Here is a 22,814-nt window from a genome sequence, read left to right on the forward strand (position 1 = left end):
AAATAGCAATAGGCACCATTCTAAAAAGGAGGTAAAAAAGTACAGAAATAGAAAGCCAGGTATATCCAGAGCTAGCATTTACAGCTTGCAAAATACATTCTCTTTATACGACTGAGCACAAAACCTTTTTGAGGTTTTTTAAGTGTGCACCTAATCACCCTGCGCTTTAACTGCATGTCAATAGACACCTGTTAGTTTGGAGGCTTAAAGCAGCTATTAATATAAATTATTTATACAGTGCTCAAAGTCTACATGACACCTTAGAAAAACAGAAAAGGGGTGAAATCCTAACCCTATTGACATAAATGGGAGTTTTGCTGTTGACTTCAGTAGAGCCAGGATTTCACCCAAGGTCCTGGCCCTCACGATCTAACAAACGAAGAGCCTGATCCTAGGAGGTACTGAGGTCACCACTGTGTGTGATGAGAGTGTCCATCACCTGACAGGATTGGGTCCTAAATAAGCGTAATCTCTTTCTTAAGTGCACACTTGTATATGTGTGTTAGCAGTAGTCTGAACAGTTATGCAGCCACAAATAAAATGGTTGAACAGGTTCAGTGATCTGTAGGATTTGAGTTGTTTTAGGCACTTGTTGCTACCTCAGGTACTTACTGTGCCTTGAAACCTCACACCATTGTAAGGCTTTCATGCACGTTAAGTATTTATTGTGCTCTAAATATTTCAGGCAGTTTAAAATTATCCTCTTCATCATTTGGTTAACATAAGCACTTGTGCCAACTCAAGATCTTTATTCTTTTTCTAAAACCCAGGAAATTAAATGCAAAATATTGCACCAATTTACAAAGTGCTACAAAGTTCAAATCACAAAGACTCAGTCAATACAGAAATTCAGGTTCCAACAGCAACATTAACCTGATTGTGATGCACATATGCGATGTTTTGCACTTGTTTTGTTGGTTAAATGTCCTGTTTGATATCTTACTATGTGTAGCCTAGTGGGCCAGCTTACCTGTATTCCAGGCATTGCTTTGTTATCCTGCTTTGTTATATTTAGTAGCAATGCAAGGAACCTCCAGGCTTTTATCCTGTAAGATTTGGCTTTAGCAGATAGTGTGAGGCTTGAGGCCTACAACCTTTGGCACAGATAAATTTAGGTAACTCATAAGTTCTAGGGAACAGAAAGTAGCAAGCAAGAGGGGGATTTTGTCCAGAATACTGACATCAGCCACCCACAGAACATAGCTGACACCAGTATCTGGAAGGTTCAGGACAGAACGTCCGACAACAAAGGTGCCATGACGTCAAATTCACGCGTATGCTAATAGGATAACATCATGTATACACTAACCGATAGAAAACGGACACCTTAAGGGAAGAAATTCAAATTAAGACTTCTATTGAATGTGCATTGGACATGGCAGCGTCAGCGTAACCTACTATAAAAGTGACATCCCAGAGGCAGCAGGAGGGTGGAGAGATGTAGACCTTGTGAAGGGCCAGAATGATGGCCACCGGGAAAGATGAGGACAATGACAGTGATGAGAAAGATAATGGTTGTCTGAACAATAATGGTTAAGTATGTAAGATAATAGTTAAGTTGGTTAATAAAGATAAGGGTGTAAGTATGGATGTCCATTTGTACTTTCTGTATTATCTCTATCTGCCTTGTTGAGTTTGTGTGTGTATAACTTTGCTAAATTATTAATAAATCATATATTTATATATAGAGAGATTTCCTATAGTGTAAGTATTGCACCTGTCCACATCAGGGTTCCCAAATTATATGATAATTTTCCAATAATCTTACTGGGCCTGATCTTGGGACAAGAATCTGTTAATCCTCAAGTTACAATTCTATATAACCAACTTTGGGTCAGGCTACATATGCATCCCGTAAAATGTATAATATACACCTCTGCCTCGGTATAATGCTGTCCTCAGGACCCAAAAAATCTTACTGCGTTATAGGTGAAACCACGTTATATCGAACTTGCTTTGATCCGCTCAAGAGCGCATCTTGGTTTGATCCGCCCCCCTGGAGCACTGTTTTGCCGTGTTATATCCAAATTGGTGTTATATCGTGTCGTGTTATATCAGGGTAGGGATTTATATGTAAAACATAGAGGAGATGACAAGTTAATGGGGTGTTGGAACCTCTACTTCTGCACTTTCTGATTTTAATTGTGCTACCTTAACATTGCATTAACACAATTTTTATATATTTAATTATGCAGAGGACTTTTTATGAAATTGTGCTTTTGAGACAAATTAGTGAAGATGTATTATTCAGCAAGTTGCTTCTCAAGGATACTGCATTGACAGACAATCTGATTCAGGCTTCTGTCACTAGCAAGTTCTATATCTACACTGGTGCCTGCCTTGCTTCATGGGATTAATGTTAGTTACTACAATTTACTACATTTCTATGTTGTTTTTTCTTCCCAGAGTTCCATTTTCCCATGGCTGTATTTTGTTTCAGATGTGCCATGGAGCCAGTATGACTTAGGGAAAGCACTCTCTTTGCCCATGAAGAAAGCACTGCACCTGGACTTTGAGCGGAAAAAGCACTCTGTGTGCTGGATTTTGGTTTGAATCTCTTTTTCCTCCCTTTTGAAGGAGTGTTTAAAATCCACCATCTGCATTTCAATTTTTTTTAGCCTGATCTAACAGGGACAGTAAGTTAGGTGCTATATAAAAAAATTAGCTATATTAAATAATTAATGACAAACTAGATTAGAATACCTCATTAAGGCCTGAGAAAGAAACCTCTGGAACAAGGCCAATGAGGTATAAATAAAGAGTCTACACAACCAGTCGGTTTTACCAGCCTGTGTTGCTAGGATTATAGTTTGATTTATAGATGCTATTATAGAGAAAATCCTATATAAACACATTTCTGAATTGCGTTCAGTGCAGATGCTCCAGCACAGTTCTGTCTCACGTGGCTCTGCCCTGCAAGGCGGAGCTGTAATTGGCAGATATTTTCACAAATGGGGAGAGCCAGCGCAGTTTGAGGCTGCAGTGTGGACAGGCACCAAAGGACACAAAATTCTGTCTTAAGCGACACGCTGTAGTTCCTGGCACAAAAAGGCCTGGAGAGACATTTGTCCCTTCCAGGTTGACCTTTAGCCAAGAAAGCAATGAAATATATTTTGCTCCTGGGCCAGAATGGGATGTTATCCTGATCAGGTTAATGACCCCGCACAGGGCTCTTGGCATATAATGCAGCATTTAAAAGCAACTGAAAGATACATTTTGGGACGGGAAAACAGATAAAAGATTGTCAGGATAACCTCCACAGAACACAGGGACCAGTCCCCGTTTTTACAGCTCTGGCCTGCAAACCTACCTTTGAAAGCCTTTGGTGCTGGCTGCTATTAACTCAGCTTGGCCAGCAGGCATGTAGGCCTTGGGTGCTGGATGGCATTAATTCCAGAAGGGTGACTTGGCTAGCAAGCTGCCTTCTGGGGATAATGCTAAGAATCGGTTTGGTCCATGGGGCACATCATGCATCACTAGTGCTACCTCCTTCAATGGCTATTAGCCAAGATGCGCAGGGTTGGTGTTCCTAGCCTCCGTTTTGACAGAAGCTGGGAATGGGCAATAGGAGATGGATCACTTGATGATTCCCTGTTCTGTTCATTCCCTTTGGGGTACCTGGCATTGGCCATTGTTGGAAGACAGGATGCTGGGCTAGACGGACCTTTGGTCTGACCTAGTATGACCGTTCTTATGTTCCATGGGACATACTGGGCACCTGTGCAGTGGGGCATGCTGGGCTTTGTGATGCTGCTTGGCTGGGGAGTGTTGGGCACTGCTGCCACTAGCACAGGAGGATGTGCCTGGTGCTCTGGTTGGCACTAGCATACTGGTGCCATAGTGGTGCATGCCAGGGGCTGTGTCTGGCACTAGCATGACAGGGCGTACTGGGAGCTGTGGATGGCACTAAGGTGGGGCACACTGGGCACTGGCACTAAAACATCATAATAGAGGCTCAAACTATATGTATACCCCAAATAAAAAAAAACAGCAAAAAATGCCACCGTGGCTAAACAAGTAAAAGAGGTGGTTTGAGACAAAAAGACTTTCTTTAAAAACTGCAAGTCCGACCTTACTCCGGAAAACAGAGAGGAACATAAACTCTGGCAAGTCAAGTGGAAAAGTATAATTAGTCAGGCCAAAAAAGAATTTGAAGAGCAACTAGCAAAAGACACAAAAACTAACAGCAAAATGTTTTTTAAGTACAGGAGAAGCAGGAAGCCTGCCAAACAATCAGTGAGGTCACTTAACCATTGGGGTGCTAAAGGGGTGCAGGCAAAGAAGACAAAGCTGTTGCACACAAGCTAAACGAATTATTTGCATCTGTCTTCACTGCAGAGGATGTGAGGGCATTTCCCACACCTGAGCCGTTCTTTTTTGGTGACAAATCTGAGCAACTGTCCCAGATTGAGGTATCCATTCAGGAGGATTGGGAACAAATGGACCAATCAAACAGTAATAAGTCACCAGGACCAGATGGTGTTCACTAGAGTTGGTGCTAGCCCATTGCGGACCCTAAGCAAGAAAATCTCCCCCGTACTAAAACAAGCAAATTCTTATACTAAAAAATGAATAAGGGGCCCCTTGAGCTGCTTGAGGCCCTAAGCAATTGCTGTCTCTCCTTATACCTAGCACCGGCTCTGGTGTTCACGGAAGAGTTCTGAAGGAACTCAAATATGAAATTGCAGAACCATTATCTGTGGTATGTATATGTAACCAACCACTTAAATCAACCTTTGTACCAGATGACGGGAAGGGTAGCTGATATAATGTAGATTTTAAAAGAAGGTTCCAGAGGTGAGCCTGGCAATTACAGACTGATAAACCTAACTTCAGTACCAGGCAAATTATTGTAAGAACGGACACATTGGGTCAGACCAATGGTCCTTCTAGCCCTGTATCCAGTGCCTTCTGATAGTGGCTAATGCAGATGCTTCCAAGGGAATGAACAGAACAGGGCAATTATCAAGTGATCTGTTCCCGGTCACTCAGTCCCAGCAGTCAGAGGTTTGGGCCACCCAAAGCAGGTTGTGTCGCTGACCAGCCTGGCTAATAGCAATTGATAGCCCTATCCATCATGAACTACCAAGTTGTTGTTGGGTTATTCACCCAATTATCATTTTGGCCTCCACAGCATCCCCTGGCGAGGAGTTCCACAGGTTAACTGTGGCTTGGAGGAAGAGGTCCTTTCTCCTGTTTGTTTTAACCCTACTGTCTATGGATGTCATTGGGTGACCCAGGCGGCTGTGTTTTAGGGAGGGGTCAGTAACACGTCCCTTCCCTGGCCCCACACTGCAGGCCCATCCCCTGGGCCAGGCCTCCGGGTGAGCGGGGGGCGGGGGGCAGGTGTGGCTGGCCCATGCCCAGCGCCTGCCGCGCGGCCTGTCACCCGCAGGGGGCGCGCGGGCGCGCAGGAGGCGTGGCTCTCATGCTCACGCCCGGAATGGGCGGGCCTGGGCAGGCTCCGGTGATTGGGCGGACTGGGGCAGAAGCAGCCCGGTGATTGGTCGGGACCGTCAGGCCGGCAATTGGGCCCCGCCCTAAAGAGGCTCTTGCCGGCTGCTGGGCTCCGCGGGCGCAGTGCGAGTCCTGGCGGCGGCGGCTCCGGTCCGGCCGGCGGAGCAGGCAGGCAGGCAGGCAGGCCCCGCCCCCAGCCATGGCGCTGCTGCTGGAGCACGAGTTCCGGCTGGTGCCGGCGGACGGGGAGATCGAGACCGGCCCCTTCCTGGACGCCGTGGCGCGTCTGCCGCCCTTCTTCGGTGAGGGGAGGGGGGCAGCTGGGGCAGCGCCCTGGGGGGCGGGGGCCAGCGGAGGCAGTGACCCGGCGGGGTCCGGGGGGGGCCGTGCCCTGGGGGGCCAGCTGGGGCAGTGACCCGGCGGGGGGGGCAGCGACCCTGAGGGTGGGGGAGGGGCAGCTGGGGAATTGCCCCTGGGGGGTGGGGCGGAGCAGGGGGAAGTGCCCCTGGGGGGTGGGCTCTGCCCCCTGGAGTTGGGTGCGGGGTTGGGGAGGGTAGAGTGGCCCCGGGGAGGTGTGGGGAAGGGTCTGGCATGAGGTGTGGGGCTGGGCAGGGGAAGTGGCCTGGGCTGGCTGGGGAGGGTGAAGCCCCCTCTGGGGTGTGGGGGAAGTGCCCGGGGGTAGGGGCTGGGAAAGGGAAGTGGCCTGGGCTGAGTGGGGTGGGGGAAGCACACCTGGGGCGTGGGTGCAGGGGAGGACCTGATGAACCAAACTGAGCCAGCTCAGCCCCATGGGATGTGGCTCATTCCCCCTCTGCCCGCTGGAGACCCCAGTGCCCTGCCTGCTGGCTTTAAGCTCCCTGTGCTGCAGTGGCATGGGACACTCAGTGGGGTGCTGGCAAAGGGGAGCCCTTTGCTCCTTGCCAGGCCTGAAGCTGAACAGACCCTGTTCCAGCCCGAAGGGTGCTGTGGACAGGCTGGCCCCTAACATACCTTGTGTGCTTGCACTGCTGTCCTGGCCAGGGAGGAGATGTGCCTAGCTCAGCCCTGGCAGCCCAGCCAGAGAGAGACAGATGTCAAGCACAGCCGCTGTGCTGCTTTTGAGCTGAGTCCAAGGGTCTGTCTGTGGGTAGCTGATAGGGTGCGTGTCCCCAGGATAGCTGTCAAGTCTGAGCCATTTTCTCACAGCAGCTGTTTGCTAGCTCAGGGATCCTTCCCTGTGCCCTGTAGGTCACTGGCTCGCTGTGCCCTCATGTACCCAGCCACCTCAACTGTGCTCAATTTTCTGTTTCAGGTAGTGTCAGGATGCTCCAGGCTGTCTCGGATGCACTCAGTTAGGCAGAGGGCAGACTGTATTGACTGGCACACTGTGCTTATCGCCTGGAGCTGAGAGAGTCAGGAGACCTTGTACCAGATCCTCAGCAGCTGTGTCCAGAGAGGTGTGAGGGTTAGCATCACTGGTGGGAGTTTGTTGGAAAGGCTCTGTGTGGGTGGGGTGGGTTCACCTGGCTTCTTAATAGAGAGTTAAGGCATTTCTAGCACTTTGCCAGTGCAATGGCTAGTGTTTCATGTGCTGATTTTTTTAAATGTAGGAAGGAAAGCTGTATTAGGGAAACAGTGTAATTAATACAGTACGGCTTGTGTATAGATGAGCTCTTCGATGGCTGTACTCCAGTTAAAGATGTACAGTGCCTAGGGTGGATCACTTATTGGTATAAAGCTGCTCATACCAGGATAGCTTATTCCTGTGCAGGAAGGAGCTACAAGGATGTGAGAAATTTGTCAGAATGTTAACACCTTAAACATGTAATATGCCAAGGCCTAGGCTAGATGTTGTCTCTGTACCTGCATACGGTATGGCTGTGAATGAGTTGGTAACTTTCTGGGCTGGAGAGGGGGACTTTAGAAAATAGAGAAGCTTGGCACACCCTTAATGTTACCTAAACTGCTTTCCTGACTTCAGCTATATAGCGCAACCCTTCGGAGAAGGCTTTCTCTCCTATGTATGGGGTTCTGTGTTAATGTACACAGAATGTGTAATGGTATGTGGGACTTTCATAAGACATGGCTACATCAGCCAAATGCACCTAAACATGGTCAACACTTAAAGTGTGTGGAGAGGATGTGATCTGTTTGTACATGAATCTCACTATGAGCCCTGTGTTTATAGAATATCAGGGTTGGAAGGGACCTCAGGAGGCATCTAGTCCAACCCTCTGCTCAAAGCAGGACCAATTCCCAACTAAATCATTCCAACCAGGGCTCTGTCAAGCCTGATCTTAAACCTCTAAGGAAGGAGATTCCACCACCTCCCTAGGTAACCCATTCCAGTGCTTCACCAGCCTCCTAGTGAAAAAGTTTTTCCTCATATCCAACCTGGGTCTGCCAGCGTTTGTTAGGAGCTTTTAACTTTCTGGGGTTTAAAGCACTGCTTGTTTGTTCTGGCCTCAAACCCAGCACAGCTGTGATCTTAAAGAGAAGGGGCAGGGCTGTTTGTTTTTCAAAAGCTTGGGAGACTTGGCTTGTGGTTATGTTACAATGTCCTAAGAGGAGGGGCACAGGCAGGTATAAAGTGGTGATTCTCTCTAATCTTGGACTCAGATAATGACAAACTTTTCCAGCACTTATACAGTAAGATCTGGGAGATCAGGAGGTGGCTGAGGTGACTGTTAAACAGCAGTCTCCCCCTCTACAATTCAGCTGAATGAATTGCATTGGAGTAAGGTGAAGGGGTCTGAAGGCAGCATTTAACGCTACATAGTGTGAGTCCACAAGGGCTTTGTAGGGAAACACGGTGCCCAGGTGAGATGTCCTGTGGCTCTTCCAGATACATTCTGGACAAGTGAGTGTTTGATGCCCTTCCCCAGGGCCAGGCAGTGAAGAAGCAGCCTCCCATAATTTCAGTGCCCAGCTCAAGGAAAGGGGGATTTTGAGGGGTGATATTCCTTCTTTCCCTGCTCCCTCAGACTCCTTCTAAATGGAGACAGTCCAACCACAAGAACAGGCCCCCGTACCCTTGCATTAAATATCCCGATGGTGCTTGGGAAAACCGCATCAGTTATTCTGCCTCAGCTGGAGTTGACAGCACCCCCTGTCATGGATTTAAATGGGAGACTGTTGCCCAGTCCCCAAGGAATTGGCAGTCTAAATCATGTTCTAGAAAACGAGCTCCCCTGGCATGAAATCTGCTTGCCTGGCATCTAGTGTATTGATGGGACAATACATTGTTTACTTGCTCACCCCAGGGGAGTTGACAAGGAGGCCACAAGGCTGATGCTGAATTTATGGGTGATTTTCTCTGGCCTGTTACGCAGGAGGTCAGACTGAAAAAATCTACCTGAAATGTTGTTCTGTTGTCTGAGACAGACATTCTGTTGCATGAGAGATGGGGATGGGGCTGAGTTGCCTACTAACAATTGCATTCTCTTTGCAGTTACTGGATCAGTTTTGTTCAGTGGCTGAGATGTAAGAATTGTTTCCCTGTCAGGGCTGAAATCTGCATCCCAGTTCTGATGGGAAAGGGGACAGTTCTTAGGACTTGGCTAGAAAGTCAGCACTCAGCTGAGCAGCCTGCACGGTTAACTAGGCAGGGATGTTTAAAGTAAAACCCCCACTCTTCACATCTACAGGAGAGGGTTGCAGCTAAAGCAGAAGAACAGGCTTGATGTTTATTGCCAGGGCCCTAAAGCCCTGCCTAAGCTTTAGGACTGTGGTGAATGCCTAATCAAGAATTCATGTAAGGTTTGGGTAGGGTGGATTCTAACTTCCATGGATTCCTGGTAGATGCCTCCTCTGATCAATTGATCCTCAAGCAGTGATGGCAGTTAAACTTCATACCTTGGGTACATCTGCCTTCTAAAGATTTGCTCTTTCACCACACGCAGAGGTGAACTCTGCTTCCCTGTGGTGCCCCATGACCCATTATAGGACATCTTTTCCTGCATGGTCTGACTGCTTCCTCATCCTTTCATCTGTCTGCACCATGTCTGTCTCCCTAAACTGAGTTTTCACTCCACAACATTTCTCACTACTGTACTTTCTGCAAAGCTTTCCCTCCTTCCCACCTAGGCACTCACAATGTTTGGCAATTGTACCCCACACCTAAAAGCCAGATGATTAAACCTGCTAGCCAAAGATACTGACCAGGTGAGAAGCCAATTTCTGTGCCCCCTGCTTTCTCAGGCTGCTTGCAAAGAGGAGGATGTTAGGATTCCAATGAAGTGTTGACCTTCCCCCCCCCCCCCAGCACCTGGCTTTGGCAGTGGAGAGGGGTCTGCAACTCTGCCTGTCTCTCCTTCATTGGGAAGGCAGATCAAAACCTGAGATCTCCAGTGCCTGCCTCAGCTGTTACAGTGATTGCCAAAGTTTTTACTGAGGTGACTCACCAACTGTTTTTGTTTGCCCCTGCTCCTCCTCTTCTCAAGCCTCCAGAGCCCTGTCCTCCCCTCCCTACCCCCAAGCCTCTTGCTTGGCTCCCCCCAGCCTTCCCTTGCTCTTCCTCACCCAGCCAGCTCCTCTCTCTCAGGGCTTGTCTACATCAGAAAGTTGCAGCGCTGGTGAGGGAGTTACAGCGCTGCAACTTTGAAGGTGTACACATCTGCAGGGCACCACCAGCGCTGCAACTCCCTGTTTGCAGCGCTGGCCGTACTCCCGTTTTTGTCTCGGGTGTAGAGGATCCAGCGCTGGTGATCCAGCGCTGGTAATCCAATGTAGACACTTACCAGCGCTTTTCTTGACCTCCGTGGAAGGAGGAAGCCTCTGGTAATCAAGCTGGTCTCCTTGCCCGGTTTGCTCTCGCGTTCCCGGAACCCCCCTTGAAGCCGCCCAACAGCGCTGCAGTGTGGCCACATCTAACACCACTTGCAGCGCTGGTTGCTGTAAGTGTGGCCACTCTGCAGCGCTGGCCCTATACAGCTGTACTAATACAGCTTTAACAACCAGCGCTGCAAAATTTTAGATGTAGACATGGCCTCAGGCTGCTGGCTGTCAGCTTGCTGGCTCCAGCTGCTTCCTTTGTGCTGCTGCTGCCTGGATGCCACTTCCCACCCTGCTGCCCCTGGCCCAGCAGCAGTGAGTGCAGAGGGGAGAGGAGGAGAATGCTTCCTCAGCATGCATGGGGTGAGGAGTGACAGGCAACCCACCTACACCTTTCCTGTGACCCCCAGTGGGTCAAGATCTGTCATTTGGGGGACACTGAGCAACAGTGGGGAAGCTGACTTGATTCCATAGTTTCATTGCTGCCCAAAGTTCTGGCTAGCAGCAGTAAAACTGACGAGGAATAGTTCAATTTTCACCCTGTTGTAGTTTGGCAGAGGCCTTGGAGCTGTAGGACTATATCAGTTCCCTTCTGCTTGCATTTGCAGACTTATTGTTACAATCACAGGGCTTAAAATGGAAGCTTAGATTCTGCAGCTGTTCTGATGGTGCTTTCCCAGGAAAGCTGCCTGTTTTCCCGAGCATGTGGGTTTGGCCTGTCCAAGTAAACTAAACCAGGTTTTAATATAAATGCTTGACAGCCAAAAGAATTAGGTATGTTCCTCTTGGTGTTATCTCCTGCAAATTACTCAGTTAAGTGGAATGCAGTGTATTAGAAATCAGCCCACTTCTCAGATAAGTAGCATGCTTCGTAATTGAGTGTAACTGAATCTTTCCACCAATCCTGCCCTGTTTATAGGCAGGGTATAGTGATGCTTTGCTTTCTCTTGTTGTATGATATCCAGGTGAATAAGGAGGCATCTGTCCTTCAGTCATTTGGGGTGTGATCTATATAAACTTCAGCAGTGCAATGTGTTAACAGTGACTGTCTTTGGAAGGCTACCAATACTTGTCAGCAAAGGGAATCTAGAGCAAGAAGGAAGATCCTGAGCCCACACTCAAAACAATGGGAGGTCTGAGTTGTGACTGTTTGTTTGTGTGAGCTGCGGTGGTTATTAGATGTTGCTATTGCTGTTCCGATCAAGAAGGAAAATCCCCAAGGTGTGTTGCACTCTGTATGTAACACGAATTCATCCCTCTAACCCAATATTTACTTTTGCCTGATTTTGCAGCATAAGCATGACTTAGGTAAGCGGTGACTGACTTTACTGGATAGGAGGGGTGGAACAACTCTCTTCTTTAATGGCTTGGAAAATGAATGTAACAGCAGCACAAGAAAGAGCATTAACCTTTCTGCAGTGCTGTGGGGAGGTAAGTGTCCTGGCAGCATCTTTCTGAGTGAGGTGGGGATTGTCTTTTGACAGATCAGGTTGAGATGTGGAACATAAATTAAGTGGAACTCAGCTACTCTGGTGATAGGGGTGCCTTTTAAATGTGTATAATTTAGTGACTTGTCTGGTCTACATAGAGTGGGTACTAGAGCCAGGATTTGTGCCTGGGCACTGCTGGCTCCTAGTACTGTTTAGTCCACCTGGTCATGCTGTGTTCCATTGTAGGCCTCTCCTGTCTTGCTGCATTGTAACATGCTGAGTTCCTCCTGGCAGTTGGATGCCAGTGGATTAGGTAAAGCTGTTGGAAGAAAATCAGGGCTACTTCAGTGAGATGCTGCTCTGACCTCTTTCCGTGTCTGTCAGCTTCCTGGAGTCAATGGAGGCAGTTAGGGCCCAGTAGGATTTGTCACCATTTACAATAATGCTGAAGAGTTACTGATGCCATCTGTCTAAAACACCAAACAGAAGCCCCTCCTGAGCTCCCTGGCTCTGCCGAGCCCCTTGCCCAGAGATGGGCAGGGATGCTCACTGAGCATGAGAACTTCTGGTCAGTAGTAAAGTCAGCAGCCCTCCAGAGGGGAGGAGCGGGAGAGAATCTCTTTCCGATGTGGAGTTGTTTTACACCTGCAGCCCTGGAATCTGTGATTGCACAAAACCTACTCCAGCTTGGTGCGGGGAGGGTCTGGAACAGTCTGTGTGAAGGGCAAGTCTGTGTCACCAAGCAGCAGTGTAAAAAGGGCAGCAGAGGTTCCATGCTTGTCTCAATGACTATCAGATTTCTCAGAGTACAAGAGAAGTTGTTTTCTGGCAACCCCACAAATGTTACCTATGACAGATGAGTGAAGGCAGGATTTGGCTTTGTGACTGGAGCCAAGTTCACAGTTTGGTTAGAGTCTAGCACTGTTTGCCGGTAGCTATCTAGGGTAAAAAACAAATTTCGAATAAAAACATTGACTCTGAATTCACATGGAGAGCAACAGATATGTTGAACAAAAATGTCACTCTTTACCAGGCCCCTAGCTACATCCCAGCAGACTGTTTGAAATATGATGCCTTAACTTCCCCAGAGTACCAAGCAAGGTCTTACCTGGCATGCCCATCATTGCTATTGGCCTGTGGGGCATGCTCATGGGTGAGAACCAAAGCATCTTACAAAGGGATCATCCCATGTGTGGTCTGCCTGACTCGCTCCTGTCGTAATCCAGTGACTGGTTGGATTGCATCACTGGACAACTCATGCAGTAGGTTAATTGACAAAGACCCCATCCAACTGGCTAAATGACTGAGTTGAAAAACTGTTCAAATTCCCTTGAGTCAAACTGGTCACAGTAAGAGCCACCTGGGCCAGCCAAACCACATCAGAGGGAGCAGAACAACAACACAAAATCATGATTTAACAAAGTCACCTGGAAGATCAGAGGTAGACCCCAGATTGGAGTCCAGTGCTTTAACCACAAGATTGCTGTCCTTGTCCTGGCCCCCCTCACTGCCAGGGCACTGGAAGCTTGGTCTTCTGGGCAGTGACCTTTATAGTACTTCGTGGCTTCCCTCTCTCCACCGTACTAGCGGTTGGTTGAGTTCTTATGGCATTGTTTCAAATCAGGCTGGGGGAGAACTTTGTTAAGATGCTATTGTGGGAAGGCAGCTTGATAGACCAGATTTCAGCCTGAAGTGATGTGCATGTATTGTCACTCCAAGAACCTTCTCCGTTTCCCAGGATTCCTTTCCTTGAGCCAGCCCTTCAAAAACACAGCTCAGCTTTGCTGTGTGAGAGGAGCAGTCTGTCTCTCACCAGCGACCCTCAAACACAGCACAGGGCAGCCTGGTGACCCTGGCAATAGAGGCTTGTCTCAAAACATCTGTTCAGAAGTCTGGTTTTATCACACCACAACCTTACTGAGCTCCCAACTCCCCTAGTGCAGACAGTTGTGTTGGGGAGCAGTATCCAGAGTAACTTGTGTTATAAACACACCACAGTGAAGCCATAGCAGCCGCCTCCTTCACAAATACCTATAATGATGGTCTTATGTAACCACTGATACATCTGCAGTGTAATTTAAAGGCTTGTTTACACTTGAAAGTTAATTCAGATCAAAGTAGGGTGTGGATTTAACATGTGATATCTGTTCTAGACTAACTCATGTGTGGACATGCCCTAAAAGCCTGATGTTTATTAAGTGTTGGGATATTTCAACACAGTGGATATTGTGCTGTTAAACTGTGAGGAAATCAAGTGTCTGGTATAGCGCAAGCAGAAAAGAGGGGCTGATTATCCATTTCATTCTCCGCTTTATCACCAGCTTCCCCAGGATTTCTTCCTGGGATGAAATAGGAAGGTGGCACCTCATTGTAAAGGGTATAAAAGTTGCTAGCTGCCTCACCCTAGCAAGAGTCCATATGCTGCGTTCCGGGGCAATGCAACACAGAAGGACTCGATCTGAGTAACTGAGCTAAAACTGGTAAAACAGGAATGTGAAAGGCAGAGCAGTTGTGTTCACAGGACAGGGTTTGTGCTAAACGTATCCTTGGACAGGCTGCTGCAATAAGGTCTTATGGGAGCAAGAAGCAGCTTGTGACCTTATGCTCTGGGAATGCTCCTCTACACCCACATGTTTTGGGCAGGACTTAATTGCTGAGTTAGCTTTTTCCTATCAAATAAAGCTGTTACAAGCTAACCGTGTAGTTTTAAACCTAATGTATATTCATTAGAAGCTGAATAAATCTGAACCTTTGGCTCAGCAGAGCACTAATTGCTAAAAAAGTAGCGCTACAAAAACAGAAATCCAGAAGGCAGGCAGTGATTGGCGCATAGACAACATAAGCTAGGCTGCCACAGAAAGAATTGTATACCATAAGAGTCTCAGATGATGCTTTCCTAGGAGGATCTGAATGATCCTATTAAACGAATACCACGCTCCTTGCCCAACCTCTGAATTTTGCTTCTGTTCATCTTGCTCTAATGTGTTTCCCTTCAGTTTCTCTGTATGTAGAATTAGGCAGAACAAGATTTAAAACTAGTTGGATTTTTATAAATCAATTGTAAATGGTAATGCAAATTGATGATGATCTGTATAATCAGATGTTGAAAGCTTGCATATGGAGGGATGGGGGAGGTCTCTATGTGTCTATTTAAAGTCTTAAGTTAATGGTGGGAAGAAAGAGAAGCAGCTTGTGAGCACTGTCAGGGTGTTGGAAAGCTGTCCCCCAGGATGGCTGCTGCTTTGGTTGATTGGGATCTCAATGCAGCTCCTTTCTGGACAGCCCTGGGCCCTTCTCCCAAAGTAGAATGGGCTGTGGGGAGCCAGAGAAGGGGTTTGGCAAACGGCACTTTGCCCACCTAACCCACTATCTTTGCCATTCAGTGGCACAGAGACCGGCATTCCTTCTCAGCCCATCCCTGTGGACATCGCTGCTGCTTTGGGTCCTGCCAGGCCCAGGTTCCTTCTGGCATCCTGTGCCCCCCCTTGGCTTTCCTGACTTCCTCCTGGTTCTCCCTGTCTGGCTGTTCCTGGAGGAGACCCTGTTCTGCTCTCCATCTTGTCCCTCTGCTCTCTCTGGGTGAGCTCACTTGCACAGCCTCAACCATCCTCCTGATGCTGAAGGCTCAGGATCTGCCTCTGCTCCTGACCCATCACCTTGCCCTGGCTGCCATCTCCTTTGGGAGTCTGGCATCCAGCTCGAATGTAGCACGGCCAAGGCTGTGCTCATGTCCATCACTGCACTGGCTGAAAAGGAGAGGACTGGGGCCTCTAGGTGCTGCAGTAATGTATGTCCTAGGTCAGACTCGTCTCCCATCAGTGTGTTGGGAAAAGGGGAGCTCGGGAGCTTGTCCCATGGAAATAATGAACCAGTTGACTTGTCTAGTGTAGATAGGCCTGGCGGTCCCAGGCTGCTGGCTAACAGGAATTCCATAGCCTGTTAGGTGTTTCCATCCATGGGGGAAGGGCAGGGGCATCATGAGATGTACAGCAGCAACTTTTTTCTAAGCAGACTGGCTGGCCCCATGCAGAAAAATCGCAGTGGAGAGTGTGGTGCCCACAGTGCACTGCCAGTGGGGATTACACTGTATCAAGGAGCCCCAGCCACTAGGGGTGGTGGTGGTGGTGGGGATATTGCATGCATTGCCCCAGTTGCATTTCCTGGGTTGATGCTCCTCAGTGGCAAACCCAGAGTGATTCTGCTGCCTTTCCATGTCCTGATGTCAGGATGTGCATCTCTCATTGCACGGGTAGAATCTGTTGCTAAGTTAAATGTCCATCAGACAATAGCAGTGTTCTGTTCCAGTAGCTGCCTCAGTGGTCGTGCTCCTGACAATGTCTGCTATTGTGGGAGAATTACATTACAAAAGTCCCTTCACTGAAGCAGAGTATAAAGCAGTATAATGGCTGCCTTGATTGCCAGCCTCTCTAAATGACTTGCTATAGCTTTTAATTGGATGCACTGATTTTACTGAAACACTTTGTTCAAGCTCCATAAGTCACAGTACAGTAACCTAAACCCCCTTCAAGTTGGGTAAAATAGTGAGATGGCATGAAAATGGTTCCCAAGTGCTTGTGATACCTGCCCACATGGCTCTCTCTGCCTCTGGTGCTCTGCTGTCCTCTGGAGTAACTCTTTGCTTTAGGGGAGATGTTCTCGAGAGCCAGCAGTGCAAGTGTGCCAGGGCCCTTCCCCGTCTCTGTGTGTAACTCTGGGGATCTGGCTAAAGCACAAGAAATTAAAGCTTCAGCCTTCGATAAAGTGAATTTGGTGATGAAGTGCAGGTGTATCATGGGCAGCCATGAAGCTGACCTGGCTCTGCCTTGGTCTCGTCATTCCCTCTTCCCCATTGTTAGTGTGGTTCTGCCCCAGCCTGGCGGGAGCACTGGGAAAGGTGAGTGGGATCGTTCAGCCTCTGGTGCCTCCTACACTGCTGGGAGGACGCTGACCGTGGAGCTGGGTTTCTCTGCCTTGTGTGTTTGTCCAAGGGAGACCCCTGACTCCTGGTCCATTTCAACCCAATCCAAGTTCAGGCCTGTAATCTGGAGACCAAGGATCTGTGTCCCTTGGCACCTCTGCTGGATCTAAATATCATTGCCAGCCCTATGCAAATAGGGTCTGGGATTTCTCTGAAGGATTGTTCAGGGGTCAGGGAAATGTTACACACTAACTGAGCTAACGGTCGGTGGTGCTGCCCTTCAGTTAACCAGCCTTGATTAAAAATAAGGTGCACAACAATGGCAGGGAGGAAGTAATCAGAATCCACAGATTATTGCTAAGAACTGAAACTGGTGCATCTTACCTCAGAGTAACTAGTGTGTGAGCTGTCCCAAGGGAAGAGCACAATGAAGACATGGCACTGGGCGTGGCCAGTGCTAGACCCTCACCTGGGGTTGACCTCCGTGGTAAAACAGAACTGCTTTTCCCCTGTGGTCTTCCCTCCAGACAGCTCATGCAAACATTCTTCCTTTTGAGCAGTGAGGACAAGGCCATAGAGCAGGGGCTGGGAAGTCAGATTCCTCGACAAAGGAAAGAGTTCAAACTGGGACATGTGTAAGCACTAAACAGCTGACAAGTGACCCAGTGAAGATGAAACTGGGGGATCTAAAGTGACATGATGTTACAGCAAGACCCAGCTGACTGCCTTGAGAGCATTTAGACCTTACGCAGGACTCACTTCCTGCCCCAGTAAATTGGTGGTACCACTGGTAGGAGCTGAAGCTGAATTGGCTTGTCCCTGAAGTGCTGTGAAGATAGAAGCAGTAGGACTGCTTGTGAGTTTTGCCCCAAGTGTGTGTGGTTATTTATCCACTGGACACCCTTTGTAGCTCAGCTGTTTGTAAATACCTCATGCTTTTCACCCTGGCTTGTTTGTATCTGTGATCTGTTCTGGATCTGTTGCCTTTTACCTCTTTCAGAGGTATTTGGTTGTATGCCCTGATTCAGGGATCTGTTCTGTGACATAGATTGGCTGTTTCTGTTGGCCTTCCTGACACACCCCCTCGTTATTTTTTCTAGATTGCCTTGGGACACCAATAGTGTATTCGCCAGTCAAAGCAGATCTAGCTGGAAATATCAAGGTAGGAAGGGGATTCCTGAAATCTGATTCTTCAAAACTTGTATTCTGGGGTTACTTGTGCTACATCACCGAACTCCAGCACTAAAGGCTACAATCACTAATAATTGTGCTGTGCTGGGGAGATTTGAATATGATTTTCTCCCATGTGAAGCTGTTATCAAAATGGAAAGCTGTGAATTGGAGATGGCAAAGAGGGTGGCACTGGGTTTCTTAGCACAGCTTCAAGCAGAGGAGCATTCAGTCCAGGGTTGCTTCTTACTTCTGACCACCTTCCCCTCCCCCCGCCAAGAACTCTGTATAGGTTCAGGTTTGACACCTGCTATTAGTTCTTTCACCGGATTTAGCTCTGTATTGACTGGCCTCTTCAGTTAGTTGCTTTGCTTGAAATCCCCCACAGTGCCTATAGCAATGAATACGAGGAACAAAGCTGGCGTGAGAGCACCAGCCCAATGTCTCCAGCAAGCCTTGAATATTCTTAGTTACATTGCAGTCATAAAATGGGAGTCTCTTCCTGAAGGCGCCTGCAGTTCTGTGGACTTGGGTTTCCAGCAAAAATGCTCTTTGGCTAGTTCATCACTGACTTCCCCGTTTATGCGGCTGTGGTGCTATCTACTGATGTTTAAACACCCTGAATTCAGATAAATACTTCAACCATTTTCCGCCCTCCTCCTCCTGCAGTGTTGCTGTACATTGCTAAGCTGCCTGTAATGGGAGTGCAGAACACTGCATTTTAATTGCAGTATGCTCGTTTCTAAGGCTGTTTTCAGGCAAAACTCTGAATTATTTCCTTTGGTCAATTTCAGAAAATCCGAGCAGTTTATGAATCAAATCCTACCAAGTTCAAAACGCTAAAGAACATTTTGGAAGTGGAGAAGGAACTGTATGGACCAGCATGGCCGAAAACTGGTGCAACACTGGCACTAATGTGGCTAAAAAGGTGAAGTGTGGCTTCTGTGGCTGTTGCACACTTGTGGTTGTAAATCTCCCTCTAGACTTGCATGCCAAATGCTGATTCCGCTACAGAGAGCGAGTTGCTCTTGGTTCTGGCCTAGTTTAAAATCCATTGCTATTAATTTGTCCGCGTCCAGTGTCTGTCACCTGGTAAACAGTGCTGCTGTCTTCCCTATGTAAAGTCTGTTCTAGCACAGTGCTTCTCAGCCAGGGGGCTGCAGGACCTCACAGCTGAAGCTCAGAGCCCCAGCGGAGCTGACCCTCCCTACAAGGGTGAAACCAAAGGCACAGGGCTGAAGTTGGGATCAGAGTCCCAAGCACCCCATCCCCTTCCACCCAGTGCTTGAAATCTGGAGCTCCAAGCCTCAAGGCGTGTGTACCCCCACACACTCGGTGGCTGAAGCCATCAGCAGGGCTGAACCCTGGTGTCCCTGTGCCTGCACCAGGCTGAAAATGGGAGTCCTGAGCCTCTGTGTTTCCAGCAGGGCTAAAGCCCCAGCAGAGCCAGAGGGCTGAATCCTGGAGCCCTTAACCCCAGCACCCATTGGAGGCTAAAGCCTTGTGCGCCAGCAGGGCAGGAGCAAAGCCACAGGGCTGAAGCCTAGCGCGCGCTCCCTCCCTCCCCCCTTGATGCCCCCAACCCAGTGGTTGAAGCTAGGAGTCCTGAACTTGCCCCTCTCTCTTCTCTCTCCCCCCCCCCCCCCGGGCCCTGGAGTTTTTAATGGTGTGTGTGGGGGTGGAGGGGAAGTGCAAAAGAGTTTGGCCTAGACCACATGGGCTCCCTGGTGCATACATGACAGGAATGGTAAATTCTGGAGAGGACCATGTGAAAACCCTGATGCTAGAAATTCAGAATCCTGCAGCAGCCACAGCCTGTCAACTTCCCTTGGGGAGGCATTTGAGACTGGTACTGTGGGTGACACTTGCAGGGAGTTGCCAAGCTGGCAGATGCTGCTTCTCTCATAACTTGGGCTGACAGGTAATAGTTTGAACTGTGAAATGCCTGATGGACAGTTGTGTCTAGTGCAAATCTCTCACAGCTGTTCTGTGCTCTCCTTGTTCACTCAGGGGCCTGAAGTTCATTCAAGTTCTCCTGCAGAGCCTTTCGGATGGCGAGAGGGACGAGGAAAACCCGAACCTCATCCGAGTCAATGCACTGAAGGCCTATGAAATAGCTCTGAAGAAATATCACGGCTGGATGCTGCAGAAGCTGTTTTCAGTGAGTGCCTCCAAAGGGAACAGGGGAGAGACGCCCGACTGCCCGGGCGGCCGTAGCCCCTGGAGCTGTGCTTCATGGGGAAGACAGCTGGGAGTTGGTGCCTGGAGGCTCACTCTAGAAATGCCTTTAGTCTCCTGCATAAGGAGTGCAGGATTGGGCTCTGATCGGCTTCTTCTCCTGGGCTTGGCTGGGAGGGGACGGGGACTCCCAAATCCTGAGACACTTTGGAAAATCATCTACACACCATAAAACAACGCGACTTGTCAGAGTGCAGAGCTCCCGGCTGCTGAAAACCCAGCCCCTGGACCTCTCACTAGTCACTCCTGGAAATCCTGGCCAGTTGGGGCTATGCCTGGGACCCCCACAGGGGACTTGTGGGCTCTGGGCAGTATCCCTGAACCCAAGCTGATGCTAAATTCTGAGTAGCCAGTGGGATTACTGTAGACATTTGCTGCTGTAGATGCGTGTCACAGCAACTTGTGTGGCAGATTGTTGGTCTTGGCTGCACTTGTAAGAACTCATTTAGATACTCTGGTGCAGAGCCGGGAGTGTTCTGCTTGGGGCATGGGCCCTAATAGCACTAATGGGAGCCTGGGCAAGGCAGTGGGAGTTTGTGGTAGGCAAAATGAACAATGGTGAGCTGGGGGGGGGGGGGAAATGTCTCGGCAGGGGGGCCAAGGGATCGTAGTGCTGATTTAATCTTCTATATTGAGAGTTTCCTCAATTAGGCAACTCAGGTGCAAAACTTAAGTTTCCTGCCACCTTTTGGCTTTAAGCCTTGTGGGCCTGCTGCTTTGAGGTGCTGAGTTCATGCACCTTCTAGGATGCGTACAGCCAAGAGGGGCTCATTTTATCATCCATTTGCACAAAACCAGTGTGAACTCTGAAGTGCACCAGATGTCCTTCCTGCCTCTGCTTGACTACAAGTTCTCTCCCCCTCTCTTAGGGATCTGTCTATGCTCTTCCATACAAGTCGGATTTACTGAAGGCTCTTGAGAAAGGAAAAGAAGTGAATGAGGAGGAGACTATAGAAAAGATCCATCAGTTCCTAGCAAAAGCCACTCCTGTGCTGGATGCGATTTATGATATGTACACAAAAATGAATGCAGAACTGAACTACAAAGCTTAACATTTGCACAGGACTCTAGCGAGTATAAAGTACACACCACCTTCATGCCGAAGTGGGAACCCTAAATCACTGAGCACTGGGGCTGCTCCTGGTCATCAAGGGACAGAGATTCCTGGCCTGGATATGCAGGGAATAGCCTGGTTTTTAAATAGTTTTCTATAGAAACAGAGCACTAAAATAATGATTGTATCTCAAATCTTCATGGAACTCCAAACACCTGTTTACCAACTGGGGAGCAATGAAACTTTCTACTCTTTAAAGCCTGTCTGGGGGAATGAGGTGTAACTGACAATGCTAAGCTGCTGCTATTTTCTGGCTTTACCTCACTTTTAGAGAAGTGTGATCCAGTGAAGATATTGGTGTATAATTTGGATTGCTGGTATCGTTAGAGATGAGGATGAGTTTGTACTCCCACTGCAGCAGTTACTATGATGGCCTGTGTGTGTGTGGGGGGGGTTAATGTGGTTAAACAGCTTGATGACACTGACTGAGAAGCTTCCAAAATAATGCCAGAAATTTGCAAGAAAATAAACCTTCAGTGATTTCTCTTCCTCCTCTTCTCTCCCCCCTGGTCACATTGATATCTTGTAGGATTCTGAGTTTCCTCCAGTGTGGGAATGGTTTCTTCTGCCTAACTATTTCTTCAGGGACCATTACTCCAAGTTAAACCACTTGTAACTTCATGTGTATCTTTCTAAAAATTTCTCTCCAGAGACACAAGTTGCCTTAGTAGTGGTTTGTGACACAACTGAGCCTTACCTTAGGACAATGCGGGAGGGAGGGGAGAGAACTGCAAATAAATGCTAAAAATGAAACATCTGTTTTGAAATTCTTTTGATGTCCTCTGACTAGAGAAATTCCTTCTCCTTGGGTGCCAGTCTCCTCACCTCATCTGTTCTCTTAATTTTTACATGGAGCATCTGTCTGATCATGTTTCACTCTGCAAACATCTAGAGTCTTAGATCTGCAGTTAGATCATTCTAGTCACTAAATTACCTACAAGCCTATTTCAGAGCCAGACTCCTTGTAGCTCACCAGCAGATAAGGCTATTTGCTGTTTAGCCTGATCCAGCTTTAGTTCAGCTCACTTTTCAATAGCAAATATAAATACTTTTATTTGGCTGTCCTGTTCCTCCAGCTTTTGCCAGGGTAGAGGCAGAGTAATGGGGTTCAAATTGCCTGCTGCCTTTTCCTGCCTGTGTTTTTTACAGGACACCTTGGCTGTCTTAACTGGGCCCAGAGTTCTACTGTTTAAAGTATTTCCATGGGGTTTAGCTATACTTTCAGGTATTAGGCTCTGCTTTTTCATCCCCATGTTCAGTATTAGGAGAGAAGTTGGTCAAAATCTGGCCAGTGCTCATCTGATGCCATGCTTAATACTTTGATCTCAGAGTAAATTTAGTGCTGCTGGCACATGCCAGCCCTGTCTACTGTGAGCTACAGAACAGGGCAACACCAATCCAAGTGGCCCATGGCTGCCCTCTAAACATGCCCTGTCTCAGGGCATGCAGGAAGCCCTATTCTATGGAAGGAAGGAAAAGTTGCTCAGTCACAAGCCCCACCTTGCCATTTCTGAGACTACACGCAGGGGGCTGCTGTCAGCAAAGCAATCGGAGAAAGTAGCTTGGGGAATGCCTGATCAGAAAGGCAGCCATCTTACAGCAAGGTACAGAGGCAGTGGGCAGAGAAGGCTAGGGCAGGCTAAGCCTTCCCTAGCAGAGCTGGTTGTGGGGTTTGCAGGGGAAGGTGTTTTCCTTTATGACCTATGCAGGGTATGTGCTACTCACCTTCCTGGGT

At 48.3% G+C, this 22,814-nt stretch overlaps 1 protein-coding gene across 1 annotated transcript; it reads left to right on the forward strand.

The window, feature by feature from the left end:
- Positions 1-5,595: 5,595 nt before the first annotated feature.
- Positions 5,596-21,832, forward strand: GLTP (glycolipid transfer protein). The gene is made up of 5 exons (XM_030583035.1): positions 5,596-5,759; positions 17,658-17,719; positions 18,522-18,655; positions 19,738-19,888; positions 20,835-21,832. Exons 1-5 carry the CDS (start codon positions 5,657-5,659, stop codon positions 21,015-21,017), a joined length of 633 nt encoding a protein of 210 aa, XP_030438895.1. The 5' UTR covers positions 5,596-5,656; the 3' UTR covers positions 21,018-21,832.
- Positions 21,833-22,814: the final 982 nt, after the last annotated feature.

Source organism: Gopherus evgoodei, chromosome 13 (genome assembly GCF_007399415.2).
Source record: "Gopherus evgoodei ecotype Sinaloan lineage chromosome 13, rGopEvg1_v1.p, whole genome shotgun sequence".
Lineage (NCBI taxonomy): Eukaryota > Metazoa > Chordata > Testudines > Testudinidae > Gopherus > Gopherus evgoodei.

Coding starts and splice junctions, on each gene's coding strand:
- GLTP (XM_030583035.1), top strand. CDS start 5,657: ATGGCGCTGCTGCTGGAGCACGAGTTCCGGCTGGTGCCGGCGGACGGG. Junction 17,720..18,521: donor ATCTAGCTGGAAATATCAAG/GTAGGAAGGGGA, acceptor GGTCAATTTCAG/AAAATCCGAGCAGTTTATGA. Junction 19,889..20,834: donor TGCTGCAGAAGCTGTTTTCA/GTGAGTGCCTCC, acceptor CCCCTCTCTTAG/GGATCTGTCTATGCTCTTCC.